The following is a 15,141-nucleotide window of genomic DNA, read 5'->3' on the forward strand; positions in this document are numbered from 1 at the left end:
TTTTGTTTTTAATTTAACCATAAAGTCTGGCTTCATTCATAAATTCATTCAAATCTCTTTTTCTGTTTGTGTAAAAAAAAACTGCCTGTGGAGCTTCCTACTGATGTTTCATGTACAGAAGTTTACAAAGATGGAGGAAGCTGTCTGATATTTAAAAATGATGAAAGAGAAACACATTCTGCTCTAGATTTAGCTCTGCAATGAAAGTTTACTCCAAAATATTGAAATCTGGGCTCTGTTTTGTTCTGTTTATCTCAGTCTTAGCGACTTCCAGCCAGTTGATAAAATTGAAAGTCATGAATGCCTATGCAGTCTAAAGGAACATTACGTGTTTTAATTTGACAATATCAAAACTTTAATTTTTGATTTGGATGTTTTTTTTTTTAACCAAAGTGCTCAAACTGAGGCCATGACTATCCAACATAAGAATGAAGTATGAAAACACCAATGAACAGCACGTATACTTCATTTCTATCTCTACCTATCACTCATTTACGAACAACAAACATTAAAAATGTCAACTTTTACAGGAATAATCCTGCTCAATTGCCCCTTCCTTGGGACTCTATACCTGTGTGTCAGTGTCTGTGTCTGCCTCAAACCCTCTTCTCTACCTGAATGTTGATGTTTTGGTTGCATGGGAAGTTTCTGGGCAGAGAGTACATATGGTTACATCAGTCAATCACAGAGCACCCAGTTGGCGAGAGACTTTGTGTGTTGATAATAACGAGTGGAGAAGCTATCCCAAGTAGACGATAGCAGACATAGCACGAAACACAACCAAAGTGAAACGAAATGTCAAACGGATAAAGCTTTTTAAGCCTGGCTTGGGGACACGGGGGAAAGAGCAACATGAGTTTGCTTTCTACTGAGCAGGTATATGTCAAATACCCGTGATCAGCTTGTGCTAACATGCCAAGTCAGGTGCTTGGCTCTCGAGTCTCTCCCACATAGAAACGCGATGCTACAGGTAGTAGCTGGGCTAGTGACTGTTTTCACATAGTCATGGAGGCTGTGGGTGTGCGCTGCTGCTGGCACTGAGCCAAGGGGGAGGAGCCCAGTTTGAATGTTGTATTTACTAACAAGTAATGAAAATTCCTGCAGACCCTACCAAAACTCAAAAACCTAATATAAAAGTACCAAGATGGAGTGGTTGCATGACATGACAAGGAGAAAAGTACAACAACCTGACAAAGACAGGAGGAACCAAGACACAGGTGAAACTAGCGAACTGGAGGGAAAAACAAGGGCCAAATAAAAAACTAAACTGGGCACAAAGGAAGGAAGGACTTCAAAATAAAACAGGAAGTAAACAATACAAGACATGGATCACAGGGACCCTGAGGGCTTTCCCTATTCTTCTGAACAAGCATCACTTCATAGGCTGTTTGACATGTGTCATCACTATGCATGTCTTCAATACCCATTTTAGGTCATACCAGATATTTCTTTACTTCCTTAAACCGATGAGGAAGCAAGCTGCCTTCGTGGTTAGCGACACAACTTGACTTACAGTTATACAGGATGTTCAGCAGTATTTTCACTTGAGCAAGCAAGATTATGATGAGCAAGAGTCACACATAGAATATTTCTACTACTGTCCTCTTTGAGTGAAATCAGTGAAACCACTCAGTTTGACTATTACAACAGGTGAGGATCCAACACATCTGCACAGGAGGTAACACTTGTGAAGTTTTTGGAATGATTTTAATGGACAGGATCAGCCTGAAGCAGTGACACAGGCTGTGTGCGCGTGTGCAGGTTGAAGTGCATGTACTGGGGAATGTGCCTGATCAAAGGCTGGACACCAAAAGCTGATGGTTTTGTCACTGATAGGCTCAGGCTGTGAAAAGACATAAACCCAAAAGATTCTTTCTACAACCATTTTAACACAAATGCAATGCTTTGTTTATGTCATAACAGCGAGTACCTCACCCTCTTCAAAGCCACCTGACCCCGTTGACAAATACAGTCATTCTATTAATGTGCATTAAAAGGGAGTTACTGTTCGCCTGCCTAGTAATATTATGTTGTGTAACAAAACAGTTTGAATTTAGATCAATGGTTTCAACACAAAACACATCAGAGTAAAAATCCAGCTGATCTCAGCCGTCTAAGGACAGACACGGTGTTTTCCAGACTTCTATTCGCCACCTGATCACCGCCAGTGTTTCCCTGCAGCTCAAGAAAAAGGTAGATTTCATCAAGATTACAGCACTCACACTACATACCAGGTAACCAAGGCTGTCATTTCAACCTCCTGGGTGAAAGCTTCGTGTGTGTTTGAGTGTGTGTGTGTGTGTGTGTGCGTGAGGCCACATGGCTGTGAGTAGTGCAGCACAGTGTAAACGCTGTTGCCGGCTGAGAGCAGTGAGCGCCGGCGTAAACTCAGTATAAAAATAGCTAATAATGTTCCTCTGAAAAAGTGGTTCAGCTACAGTATTACTCACTCCGCACTCCCACAGATCAGAGTGTGTGTTCTCTGCAGGCACACACACACACACACGTGCACACACACCATTCCCCTGCATATGTGTGTGCATGCACACAGATTAACACACATGCCTGTGCAGACATGCAGGAGCCAGGCATGCGTGTGCACGCTAACACATAGAAACATGCATGCACACACTTCTCATGCTGCAACATCCCGTTAGATGAATGCAGAATCAAAGGCTGGATTAATCATTCTCTTTAGTACAAACTGTGAGACCACGATCACTCTCCCCTCCTCTCAAACATACCCCACCCCCCTCGCCTCAGCTCTCAATCTGTAGCAGAATCCCATTTCACATTGAAATGCATGCCTGTTTACTGGGTGATTAAAATTTCAAAGAAAAGGGAGAAATGGAGACGGAGAAATAAAAAAGAGGAGAACTAGAGAAGGAGAGAAAGAGGAGGAGGAGGAGGAGGATGGAGATGGAGGAGGATGTGGGGGAGAGAAGGAGGACTTCGGAGTGCTATAGCAAGCTGACGGTTTGCTGTGGTGCAGAGAGGCAGTGGCTAACAAGCATCACACACATGCATGCACACACACACACACACACACACACACACACACACACACACACACACACACACACACACACACACACACACACACACACACACACACACACAAACATGCATGTGCCAGATTAGGATCTTCTACACATGTAGATCCACATCCCCCACACCCCTACATAACACACACACACACACACACACACACACACACACACACACACACACACACACACACACACACACACACACACACACATACACACACACACACACGTTTGATACATGCTTTGATGTGTGTTGCTTGCTAAAAAGTGAAAAAAAAAAACACATTCAAAGAGCTTGTTACAGAGAAAACACAAGTTTCTCTTCCTGACTGCAGCCCAGCAGCTCCTGAGCACATCACTAATTTCTGGCTGGGATCATGTTTCAATGTACGTTAACAGAGCAAATGATACTTGATGTACACTGCATCTTCAAATGTTTCCTCCTGCTATCAAAGCACTCATTACCTTCACCGAAGAGGTTATGTGTCTGGAAGAGTTTGTCTGTGAAAAACAACTCAAAAAGTAATGAACAGATCTTGATGAAATTTTGAAAGGATTCTTTATCATTGTGAGATAGGGCTGTTTTCACCATATGTGAATATAACTCCACCATAAATGGTCAGATTGCTTTGCAAAACAATACAAGACAAGGTCAAAATAATTTCTGACAGATATAAAAGTACGATCCAGATCCTGGAAATATTCTGGATACTAACATCAGGAATATGAAATATGTACTGGGTCATCATACTTTTCAACACTGTCAGGAAACAAACTATTGTACAAACCTGCAGCTAACACCAAATTGTAGCAGACAGTCTGCTGAAAGGGAGGGTAAGTTTGACCACAGCCTAACAGATATTATCAGGCTTATACAAAGCCTGCACAAACATATCCAAACACTGTGATTGTACCTTTTAGGAGAGAACATATGACACAGTAAACAGTGCTCAGACTACTTTAGAAACTGTCATAATGGCGCTTGTCCAGGAGAGGTCACTCTATATCCAGAACGTACACAATCATCAGAGCACTGTCTGCAGCACAGGGAGCAGACTATCACAGCTGAGCAAACGTCGTTAGGAGCCAAGCCGGACAATCGTAGGGTTGGCTTATTCTAACCCAACAAAAGGCCAACAAGGCCCCTGACATAACCCTCATGCATAAAATCATTACCAGGGGCAAAAACTGAGTCAGCGAGGACAACCATAAACCCTGAAGTTCTCTTTTTCATCGTGATGTTTGCTTATATATTATTCTTTCTTTCTTTCTTTCTTTCTTTCTTTCTTTCTTTCTTTCTTTCTTTCTTTCTTTTTTTCTCTCTTTCTTTCTTTCTTTCTTTCTTTCTTTCCTTCTTCCTTTTGTCAAAACAACATTAAATCTGGTTCTTTCATCATGCTTGAAAACTCACCAAACTTGGCCCATGCATCAGTCCTGGTGAAACATTTCTGATTCCAGTATTTTTGTGACCATAGAGGCTCTACAGCACCTCCTCAGTTGGCGTTGCAACTTTAAAACAAAGTTTTATATATATTAATTTGAGAGTTTCAGGTTTGTTATGAAATAAAAAAGGTCATTTTTCTCTGAATGTTGAACTTTAAAGAAATTTGCTAACTAGGAAGAGGACTTTAAAAAAAGGATTAGACATATCAGTCTATGTAGTAATATATATCTTAGTGGTAGTCCCATGCTGAGGATGTGTTAGCCTTTTTTGCTATCTATCAATTTATGTTGGGTCACAACGGGCTCTTAGTCATCTTTTTCATTTAATTTTTCTAATTCTGACCCACACAGTCGATGTTTATCATTGGATAAGTGAAGTGGACGTTTCAAAACAATAAAGATAAACTCAAAATAGAGTCAAGTGCTTGTCTTTCCTTCAAATGTTTTACTTGCAAAAGAGAGTCTCACAACAACAACTTTCTCAGACAGTAGAGAAGACGGTCTCAAAGGTTCAGAGGGATATGCAGCTTCTCCTGCTGATGTGATCTGTACACAACCATGCGTCTTGTTTGCTGCAAGCTGCACAGTAGAACTGAAAACATTATTGTAAATTTATGAACCATTTTTCTGCATATTTAAGATGCTAGTGAATAAATGTTAAGTGGATCACCCCTAAGGACTCTGTCAAAATGATGAACAGTCATAAGTTTTTTCTGTCATTGTTCAAAAATTCTGTCAAAGAGAAAATCGTCCTCCAGTCCCAGGCCAGCTGGGCTCAAAATGTGCCAGGCTGGGTCAGACTGAGGCTAACACATCAGGTCTAAAGCAAGTCTGCCACCTTTTAGTGGACACATTTCTATCATAGCACAGTGCCACATGTCAGACCAGGACCTTCTTTAATTATTAGATACAGGATCAATAAAGCTGCTCCACCATAAATGGACTATTAGTAAATATTGAGTCAGTAAACTCTCCTCCTCTCTGCCTCCCTGTCTCTCCCTCCCTCTCTGCTCCATAACAACAGTTTGGGAACAACAACTGATGCTGCCTGCTCTACCCATATGACCTCATGGTTACCGGGGCGATGGGGATTCCTGGCGCAGAGAGTGATGTGATTGGCCGAGCCCGAAAAAGAGCTCTTAAATGGGTCAAAGCAGTCAAGTGTCTCTATGAAGTATGTGTGCGTGCGCGTGTGTGTGTTCAGAGAAAGAGACAGAGATGATCTGCTCTCTGTACGTACAGGCGCAATGAGTGAAGGGGGTGTAATTATAAAACCATCGTCTGTCCTCCATCCACCCACTCTGTCTCTGTGATTCCTTCCCTTCACTGTTTCATCACTTCTCTTGTTTTTCTGCCTTTCCTCTCCTCTCCCTCCTGATGTATGGATGCACCCCGTCTGTCTGTGCTGGGACCGTGGAGGCCAACACTGACCCCACATGGCTGCATTATGAAGTGCTCTGCTGGGCTTTGCAACAGAGAGAAAACACATCAGAAAGATGATGCAACATCCTCACATAACATGGTTTGAAAGAAGAAACTGGGCTGGATTGTGAATGGTTGATTCTCTGATACAGTGGAGCTTCATGCGCTGCTAAATAGCCTGTTGTGTGTTTTCTAAGGAGGGCTGACTGAAAACTTTCCTGTGAGATAATGAGAGCATCTTTACACAATTACTGCAGCTGAAACTTCTGTCAACTGCCTTATGGGGGATTCCTGTATGTTTAAACCTTGGCTCTTTTTCATTACATGAGCTTAGAGTGTGAATGACTCACAAGAGCAAAAAGTTTTGAGATTGCTTCAGAAGGTTTATGATGTAAGCGAGAAAAAAAAAATCTGTTTTTAGAAAGAAGTATTATTTTTACCTAAAAAAAGAAGTTTGTATTTCTTTTGTGTGACTCCAGTGACATAAAGAGATGCCTTCGTTCTCAAAAATACAGCTCTGGTTGGTCTACTCCTGCCTTGACTCTCCAATTTGTCCTTGTTATTTTCTGATTAAAGATGCTATAAGGAGGATCTGTTTTAATTGCACTCCCTTGCCACCTTGTGGCCCGGAGTCTTACATGCACTGTCGTAAGTTAATTTCAGTGAGATGTGTGTTTGTTTTGGAATTAAATGGAGATCAGATTGAAACAAATTTTCTTTGTTCAAGACAACTTTTCACTGGATACAATGTGCCGAGGTAAGGGATTTATCAGTATAGTTACATAGTGATACAGTTTGAAACGTGACATTAAGCAAATGTTGTAGTAGCCGGCTTTATGTAGCGACATCGGCAGCCCAGAGCTCCAACGTATCTGCAGGCTAATGTGACAATAAGCAAACACTGTTAGTTTGTAAGCAGTTCAATAGCTGTTTATATTTAGCGCAGCTGACAGCCTGGTGCTTTAAGACATGTCTGAAATGTGTAATGTCAGTAAATCCTGGTGAGGTCCTGCCAGTCATCTACCAATCAGAGCTAACATAACCTCACTCTTCATTTTATTGATAGACTCTCAAGTTTGAACAGACCACTGCAGAATAACTGCTGACTGTGGGTTGGAATGAACATTATCATAAACAGTTTAGCTCCTGTGTTATTGAGTGATACAGCCTGAGCTAAAGGCTAAACATAAACATAATATCAAACACAATATTAATATTCGACATGATAATACAAACAAACTGACTGAGATAGCTGTACAACAATAGCATTTGTATTATTTAGTCAGGTAAAAAAATTTTGTTAACACTCTGTTTTTTTCTCTCTGTAACTCTGTCAGACACTTAAATAACAACCTGAGCCAAGAACTCTTTGTGGTTGGATTCTGACTGAACAAGGGCAAACATTGAAGGTATAATTTTAAAACTCTTTGGTCCTATTACTCTAGATTCAAAGTATCTTAAAAACAGCAGCCAGGTATGAAATGTTTAAGCCTAATTGTTCTACCTCTTGAAGACAAAGGTCTAATCTTTGTGGTGATCCTTTCAATAATATTGTTGCAGACTCTTGGAAAAAAATGAGACTGTTAGTGATGAAAACAATAGACTTTAGTGGACACACTTTGACCAGTGTGCCTACAAGGATTACCCTAAAGCCATTTCTGCATGTTATACTGCTGAAAGGAAAACAAATTTGGAAACAGTTCCAAAATGTAAAAGCCTGGTACTACATATAAACGTACATTGTTAGTGTGCAGTCATTATTTAGCTATTTTGGGGAACCTGACAGAGCCAGTTTGAAACATGCTGCCATGTGATTGGTAGAGCAGTGATAGAAGCCGGTCTTCCTCTGTCTCGAGGAGCCAGATGCTGAGTGAAACTGTGTTCAGTTAAAGAGCGCTGCCGTGTTGCTGAATGTGTTCATTTCTGACCAAAAGATAACACCTTTGGCCTCCAAATATCCATTGATGTGTGTTCAAAGACGATCACATGAGTAAAAATCACAGACCCCCTGTAGTCCATGGAACCCCTAGGGTCTGCAGACCCCCTGTTGAAGACCTGTGCTTTACATGATGAGGAGAGAAATGTGAATAACCTTCTTTCAGTTCATTTGACAGTATAAATGTATTCAACACCTCTGTTATTAATACAAATCAATTTTGTAGAAGGTATTGTTAATTAGTTCAAAAGCTTTTTTCAGTTATGCCCAAATTTTTCACATCTTGTATTGATTTGATAAATTCTGAATTTAAGTTTTTATTATGCAAAAACAGGAACATATTTTTAAACTAAACCTGTAAGACTGGGGAGTTAGCAAAGTAGATCAAAAGGTAAGACATTTACCTTTTGTTAGGGATATCCCAAAGAATCAGTGTTCTGTTTGTTTCAGCAGAAATGACACTTTGAGCAATTCCTCGGTAAACATTCCAACTTCAGCACATTTAGCTAAATTGGTGAATTATGTTGAACTGGTTTGCTGATTGTGTCCAAGGTTAGCTAAGCTATCACCTCTGGCCTTAGGCCCTTCTAGCAGAATCACGTGCACACCTGTGCTTGTTAAACATCACTCCAGTCAGGTTAAATTCCACTTCAACCAGTCACAGTACATGCAACTTTACTCAAGTTTGTGGATGACAAAACTTAAAAAAAACTGCTTTGTCATCAGTCTACTGTGTTTGTTTACAGCCCGGAAGTAGGATACTATTGCATTATGGGAGTAGCCATAGCAGCTAGTGGTGGGTGACTTCATTACAGCTTAAATATGACTTACACTTCAGGTTTTAATAAAAAAACCTAATAATTTGTTACCGTCTGCGAAGGCAACTCAACATAGACACCTGTTCATACTACAGCCAGTAGTACATACACAAGTACAATAAAGGGCTGAATAAGGACTCTAATAACTACTGAATTGAAATAAATTGTGTCTTTTTTTTGTTTTGTTTGTTTTATTATTTTTATGTAAATATGTACACAGTATTATTTTTCTACTTTTCTATATTTCTTCAAGCGTCTAATTACATATTGTTCTACATATTCTTTTTTTTTGTTGTTATTGTATTTACAACACTTTTCCTCTGAGCTGCTATGGCAAAAAAAAATCCCCCGTGGAGGGATCAATAAAAGAATATTCTATTCTATTCTATTCCATTCTGTGTAACCTACTTTATGGACCAGCAAACATTTTTTTCGAAAACATGCAAATGGAAGGAGTTAAAATCCTGCCTGAACCTGAAATGATGTTTTCATGTATTTTTCTGTAAGTGACTGAGATCATACTGATTATTTTGGACAAGAAGCACCATAAAAATGTTGAGCAGCCCTGCGTCTAAACCATCAGACTTTCCTCTTTTCTTTAAATGTTTTTACAGTCTAATGATGTTGAGCATTTATTCCTTCTTATAGTGAAACCATATGTTTACAGGACAACAACAAGTTAGGTATTAACCTGCAAGACACGGATATTTGTAGAATTTCTGTGGCGATGCATCAGATCACAGTCAAAAGGTCAAAGGTTTGATCGAAAAGCAGAAGCCTGATTTGTTGCCTGCCACGGTCCACTGTGTCAGTTTGTGATGTTTTATCCTGATTAAAGCAGCAGGCAGGTGGTAAATTCAGCAAATGTTTTATTTCTCCGAGGACAGCAGTGCTCGGCTTGGGTCAGCGCTGCAGTGTTAAAAGGGTAAGAGTGAACCAGGGGCAGAGGTACCGCAATGCAGGCCTCCCCTCCAGCACGTCTAAATAAGGCTTCAAGTGCGTTCAAGTGTGTGTGTGTGTGTGTAAAGCAAAGACACCCAATCCCTGTGGAGAGGACTGGTGTTAGGACTGGGTCTCTCTGAGCTTCTATCTCAAAACGAAAATAAAAGTGTAATCTGCACAGCTATTGATCGATTGGTTCTTTATCCTCTTTTCACTGACATTTCCACCAACATTTTCCTGTGTGAGTGGGCTGTGTTAGTGGGCTTTACTTGAAGTTGCCGGGGTGCTGGCTGAGGGCCAGGTTCAGGGTGTCCAGAGCATGACGGTGGTGTTTCTGGGCGCTCAGCAGGAGGGTCAGCAGGTGGAGGGAGTGCACGTCGTCCCCACGCAGAGACAGAGCAGTCTGCAGAGGCTCCAGGGCTGCTGATACCTGCCAGACACAGCTCAGGTAAAACTTACAACCTGCTCTGTTTTCAAATGACAAAACATGACATTTGTCCCATCAGTTCACCTGGCGCACAAGAGCCAGCTGCAGAGAGAGGTACATGGCGATCTGAGGGTCCTGAGGGTCCAATGAGTGAGCCCTGTGCAGGAGAGACAGACCACCTGCTGGGTTATACCAAGTAGTGTTTGGATGTGCCAAACACTACAAAAAGCTGCATAAGTGTATAATACAAGCAAAAGGATAAATACAATCTCACTAACACGTGATTGAGAATTAAAGAGCAGGGACGTACTTGGTCAAAGCTTGCAGAGCTCGTTTGTTGAACTGGTTACGATCGGCCTTTAGAGTGGCTGCAGAGACACACACACACACCACATAACCTCAGTACTGTTGTAATATACAACCATGAGACCAAATATTTTAAAATTATACAAACAACTCCTCAGATCAAACCATATATGACAAAGACTGATAGCCCTAATGATGTCTTATGCTCATTGTGTTGAGCAGCTGAGCTCAGCTTCTTACAAAAAGCAGAAACATGGGTCACAGCTTGTCAGGTTTGGTACAAAGTTATTATTTCTCATTATTAGATTCTTTTTTGTCCAGCAAATGAAAACAGACAAGCAAAATGTGTACCCTTGGGTTAACGTATCTCATTGTGAACATTTTCAAAGATGTTCATGATACTTCAGAGAAAGGCAGTCTCAGTATTTTGTCATGAAGCTGGTTAATGTGTTCTTACCCTCAGACGCCTGTAGACTACAGCTGAGGCCCAGAGCTAGGTAGGCTCTGGGTAAAAACTCTGCGGCTTCTTCCCCCATTGATATCACACTCTGTGACAGGGCCTCTGCGTCCTCAAACTGCACACACACACACACAAATTCACTTTATCAGCACTCACAGAATTGAAGTTCAGTTGACTCATAGATGATGAAAACCATTTGAAAACAACTACTCATAGAAATGTGTTTAAAGAGGGGGTATTTTGCTTTTTCTGGCTTTATACTTGTGCCCTTGTAGCAGTCTTACATGATTTACAGCTCAAAAGTGATGTGTTAGAAAATCTTATTTCAGCCCGTGTGAGCTTTGTATCAGCTGCTGTCTCTTTAAGGCTCCCTGCTCCACAAACCCCCTCCCCGCTGATTGGCCAGCCCTCTGGAGGCCTGTCTGGGGCAGAGCTATGTCCAGACCTTGGTGTTTGAGAGCCACCCTTTTAACCTATACAGGATGACCTCATCATTTTAGACAGTCTTGCAAGGATCTCATGCCATTTTTGATCTGTTCACAGATAGATTCGGGAATTTCAACACGACATGAGTATGTAGGGGTTTGAAAATCTGCAAATGTTTAATATGAACCTCCAGCAGTTGTTTTTTGTTGAGGATATGAGAAAGCAGAATACCCTTTCTTTAATACAGTGGTGTCTTCAACAGGTATTCATTCAGTTGTCTCAGTAGTTGCAAGTAAACACAAAAATCTGAATTCATAGACATTAAGAAAATTGACCTACTTTTCATTTGGTTATTACATTAGAAGAAATTTTTCTGATCAGTGTATGGTCTCAATCTCTATTTCTTCGTCTTTTTTCTTCTGTGGAAACCATTTAGACTCAAATGGACCATTAATGTAGTGGGTAATACAGGGCGGGGCTACCAGTTGTCTGTACAACAATTAGTCATATTATTATTTTCATTTAGATATAATTAACATGAAAAATCTCCAAAGCAACACCAAAACAGCTGAGCAGTGAAGTTCAGGAACTGAGCAGCTGAGATATCAGACGGCTAGCAGCCGGCTATAGATGGAGAAATGAGCAACAAAACCCAAATGGTTGTTATGAGCAGGCATGAGATTATTTTTGCTGTCAACATTTCAGCTCAGGGCTCTTACACCAAGACAAAAAAATCACTGGACGAACATGATTTTATCATGCCACCCATTCCATATATTCCATCAAAAGAAACCAATTAAATTAAACCAATCTTGACTGTGTTATTTCCACCTGATTAAATTGCTTTCATGTAGCAAGACCCAAATTTGTTAAACCAACTAATTGTAAATATGTTGTGTGAACATAAGGTTTTGGTGTTACTATTACTTATTTGCAATGTGTGGGTCCTACCTAAATTGTAAAGGTTGTTTCAACATATCCACTGAGGTAAGACATTTGAACCATGAATGAGGAGGGCACACAGTGGATATAAGACCTTGCTGTACATGAACAAAAGCAACATAGGCTGTCTGAGGACCACTGCATGGACTAGCTGTGTAATCTTAAAAACACTTTAGTTTAAAAGTGCCCAACAAAGCACAGCCGGTCGACACATGTTGTTTATTAACATAAAACAAAATGTGAAAATCATTGTATACATAGGCTAGGACATATGGTGCAACAACCACCGGTCCGTGCCAGTCGACGCCTGTAGAGCATAGACAGGTGGTAGGTGCCCATCACGTATCATCTTAATGCACAGTAGGGTCTCATATGCACTGGCCTACCTCCTCACTCATGGTTTCAATGAGCTGTCACCACAAAAATTACTTTATTAGTTTGTACCAATTATACAAACAAAAGTTTACAAAGTAATGTCCAGATGCACCCCTGGCTACAGCGAGTGGATTGTTTGTCAGCTTTTCCGTAACTTGCACCCATTAAAATGATGCCCAAATTATTCTCGGATGAATAGGGCCAACTGCACATTACTGCCACCTCCTGCTCTGGAGGGGTGTTGCAGATGGAATTCCTACCTAAACCAATGAGGTTGAGTAAACATAAAGCATCTTGTAGTTTTAACGATATTGCACATTGTGCTAAAACAACATCATTTAATCATTTTTAACCACTAAACCACTAAACATCAAATAATATAGTAGAAGCCACATGGTTTACTTATGCTGATTGAACAAACACCCATATTGGTTTATTGAGTGTAGGGTGTTCCTTGTTTTTAAGTCTGCTTCTTGCCAGCAAAAACAAGCATAGCCTATAGTCCTGATTTAGGTCATACTCTGCATCTTCCACAGTCTCGCCCTGTTATGGTCATTTCTGGTTAAAAAAAGGAGACTGTGACACTAACATACCAAGCTCTACACAGGTTTCAGCTCCTTTTTGTTGAAACAGTCTGTAGTTGTTAGCCGCTGAGCTGTAGACAGGACTTGCAGTTTCCTCTCCTATGGGAGGTGTGTGTGTGAAGAGACTAAAATGTGTGTAAGGTGCAGCAGGGAATGTAGTCTTGATGTCTGAGCGTGCAGCGAGTTTAGAGAGAGGACAGTCAGAGTAGATTCAGCTGAAGGACGACGCAGAGTTTGCTGAAGGACACACACACACACACACACAATCGCCCACACACATGCAGCAGACTGTAGGCGGTGTGTGTGCGTGTGTATGTGTGTGTGGTCGAGCAGAGGAGAAAGTGTGTCAGAGTGTGTGAGGTATGACTGGTGGAGGGCGGGGGGCAGGTGGGTAGGTGTGCGGTGTGAGGAGGGGAGGGGAGGGTTACATCTTTGACAGCACACCAACTGCTCTGACACTCTCCTCCTCCTCCTCCTCTTCCTCCTCCCTTCATCCTCCTCTCTCTCTGTCTCTTTCTGTGAATCCAGCCCTCAGTTCAAAGCCTGCACACAAAGGCAGCCTTTTAAACACACATAGTGTGTCCATGCACATCTGAGCAGGATTAGGTTTTCTTCCCTCTTGAATGGTGTGAAAAAAGAACAAGCCCCCGCTGTCGGGTGGAAATCTTGTATTTCCAAACTGCTCTCCAGGAATTAGAAAAAAAAAACAGCTTTGCTCTCAGATGATAGAGTTTGTGGTGATGTCAAAGGTCTGCAGAGGGTTTCATATGATCAGAGATCCTTCACTGCTCCACATACTTGAACAGAGGCGTTATGACAGTGTGAAAACAAACATCACACAGTGAGTGTTTGGGACAGGCAAAGGAAAATACGAGTGAAGGACAAGGATTCAAAGCTCATGATGTGAGGAGTTTCCTCTTCTCTGGTTAAAAAGAGACTGGAATATTACTGTAGATGACATCTGACCTACTGAAGAAAAAATGACTGAATGTTTCCTGATAATCATTTTTTTAATGTCAGCCTCCTGGTTGGTGTAACAGGATGAGACAAGCAGCACACTTAGACTTGACTGTCCCACGGGAAAAATTCACACTCAGTGACAAACCAAAAAACACAATCTATATTTAAAAAAACAAAAAACAAAAGATTAGATCATTCTGACTGCTTGCACTTTCATATTGAACTCTAGAGATGGGTACCTTTCACATTTAAAACGATATGGTACCGATACCCGATACCTGGCAATTAGTACTGGTCTTTATGTGGTAAAAAATATCAATGTTTAATAATTAAAATTTTTAACTTTTTTCAGTTTAACATATTTTTTCTTCAATATAAAACCTTGTAATGCTGTGTTCATGTCCAGCATGGAAAATCACCTACTCTTACAGTTACAAGGATGTGTTTAGGTTCCTAAACATGGTACCTTTTGATTTTACGTGAATCTGTACCTGGTACTTTTGACAGAACTCAGTCAGTACCTATAAAAGTACCTAACTTGGTACCCATCCCTTTTAAACTTGTGTATTTAATGCAGTATTTTAACTCTACTCTTGAAAATTGACTTTGACTTTGTAATTCTTCACTAAATTTTCAATGTTTTTTCAGTTTTATGCTTTCAAATTGTATTCTGAGAGATGGTATACTGAAAGATTTGAATTGAATTTCAAAGTCTTGGCTTTGTACTCATAGATTGAAATATTTGGATTTTTTAAAATGACTGTTACTTTTTTTTCCAATTTACTAATTTTTTAAAATCATGTTTTAATTTCCTTAGTTTTTGATAGTTCATTTCTTTTTTAGAAAAGAGCACTTCATCACTTTGAGTTTAATGTCTTGTCTTGAACTCATATTTGCTTTATAGTTTAAAGTAGACTGACTCATTCACAGTGAACTGAGTCTACCAGTGTCCATACAATCTTACCTTTAAGATACCCATGTATTTTTCATTCTACTAACTTGACACCATCATGGAAATTTAAGATTTTCAAATTTTGGATTTCACTCTAA

The 15,141-nt window shown here is 40.4% G+C and overlaps 1 protein-coding gene across 1 annotated transcript in view; it reads right to left on the minus strand.

Annotated features, from left to right (window-relative positions):
• Positions 1 to 15,141, minus strand: part of ttc7a (tetratricopeptide repeat domain 7A) — a 68,553-nt gene that overhangs the window by 30,169 nt on the left and 23,243 nt on the right. Inside the window, exons 12-15 of the mRNA XM_074676349.1 lie at positions 10,802 to 10,919; positions 10,349 to 10,406; positions 10,123 to 10,195; positions 9,881 to 10,041 (exon numbers count right to left, since the gene is read on the minus strand). Of these exons, the coding sequence (XP_074532450.1) occupies positions 9,881 to 10,041; positions 10,123 to 10,195; positions 10,349 to 10,406; positions 10,802 to 10,919 (410 nt within the window). The remainder of the gene's footprint in view (positions 1 to 9,880; positions 10,042 to 10,122; positions 10,196 to 10,348; positions 10,407 to 10,801; positions 10,920 to 15,141) is intronic.

The sequence above is a fragment of the Halichoeres trimaculatus genome, unplaced genomic scaffold (genome assembly GCF_033239565.1).
Source record: "Halichoeres trimaculatus isolate MK-OKI-2021-1 unplaced genomic scaffold, fHalTri1.1 fHalTri1_scaffold_8, whole genome shotgun sequence".
NCBI lineage: Eukaryota > Metazoa > Chordata > Actinopteri > Labriformes > Labridae > Halichoeres > Halichoeres trimaculatus.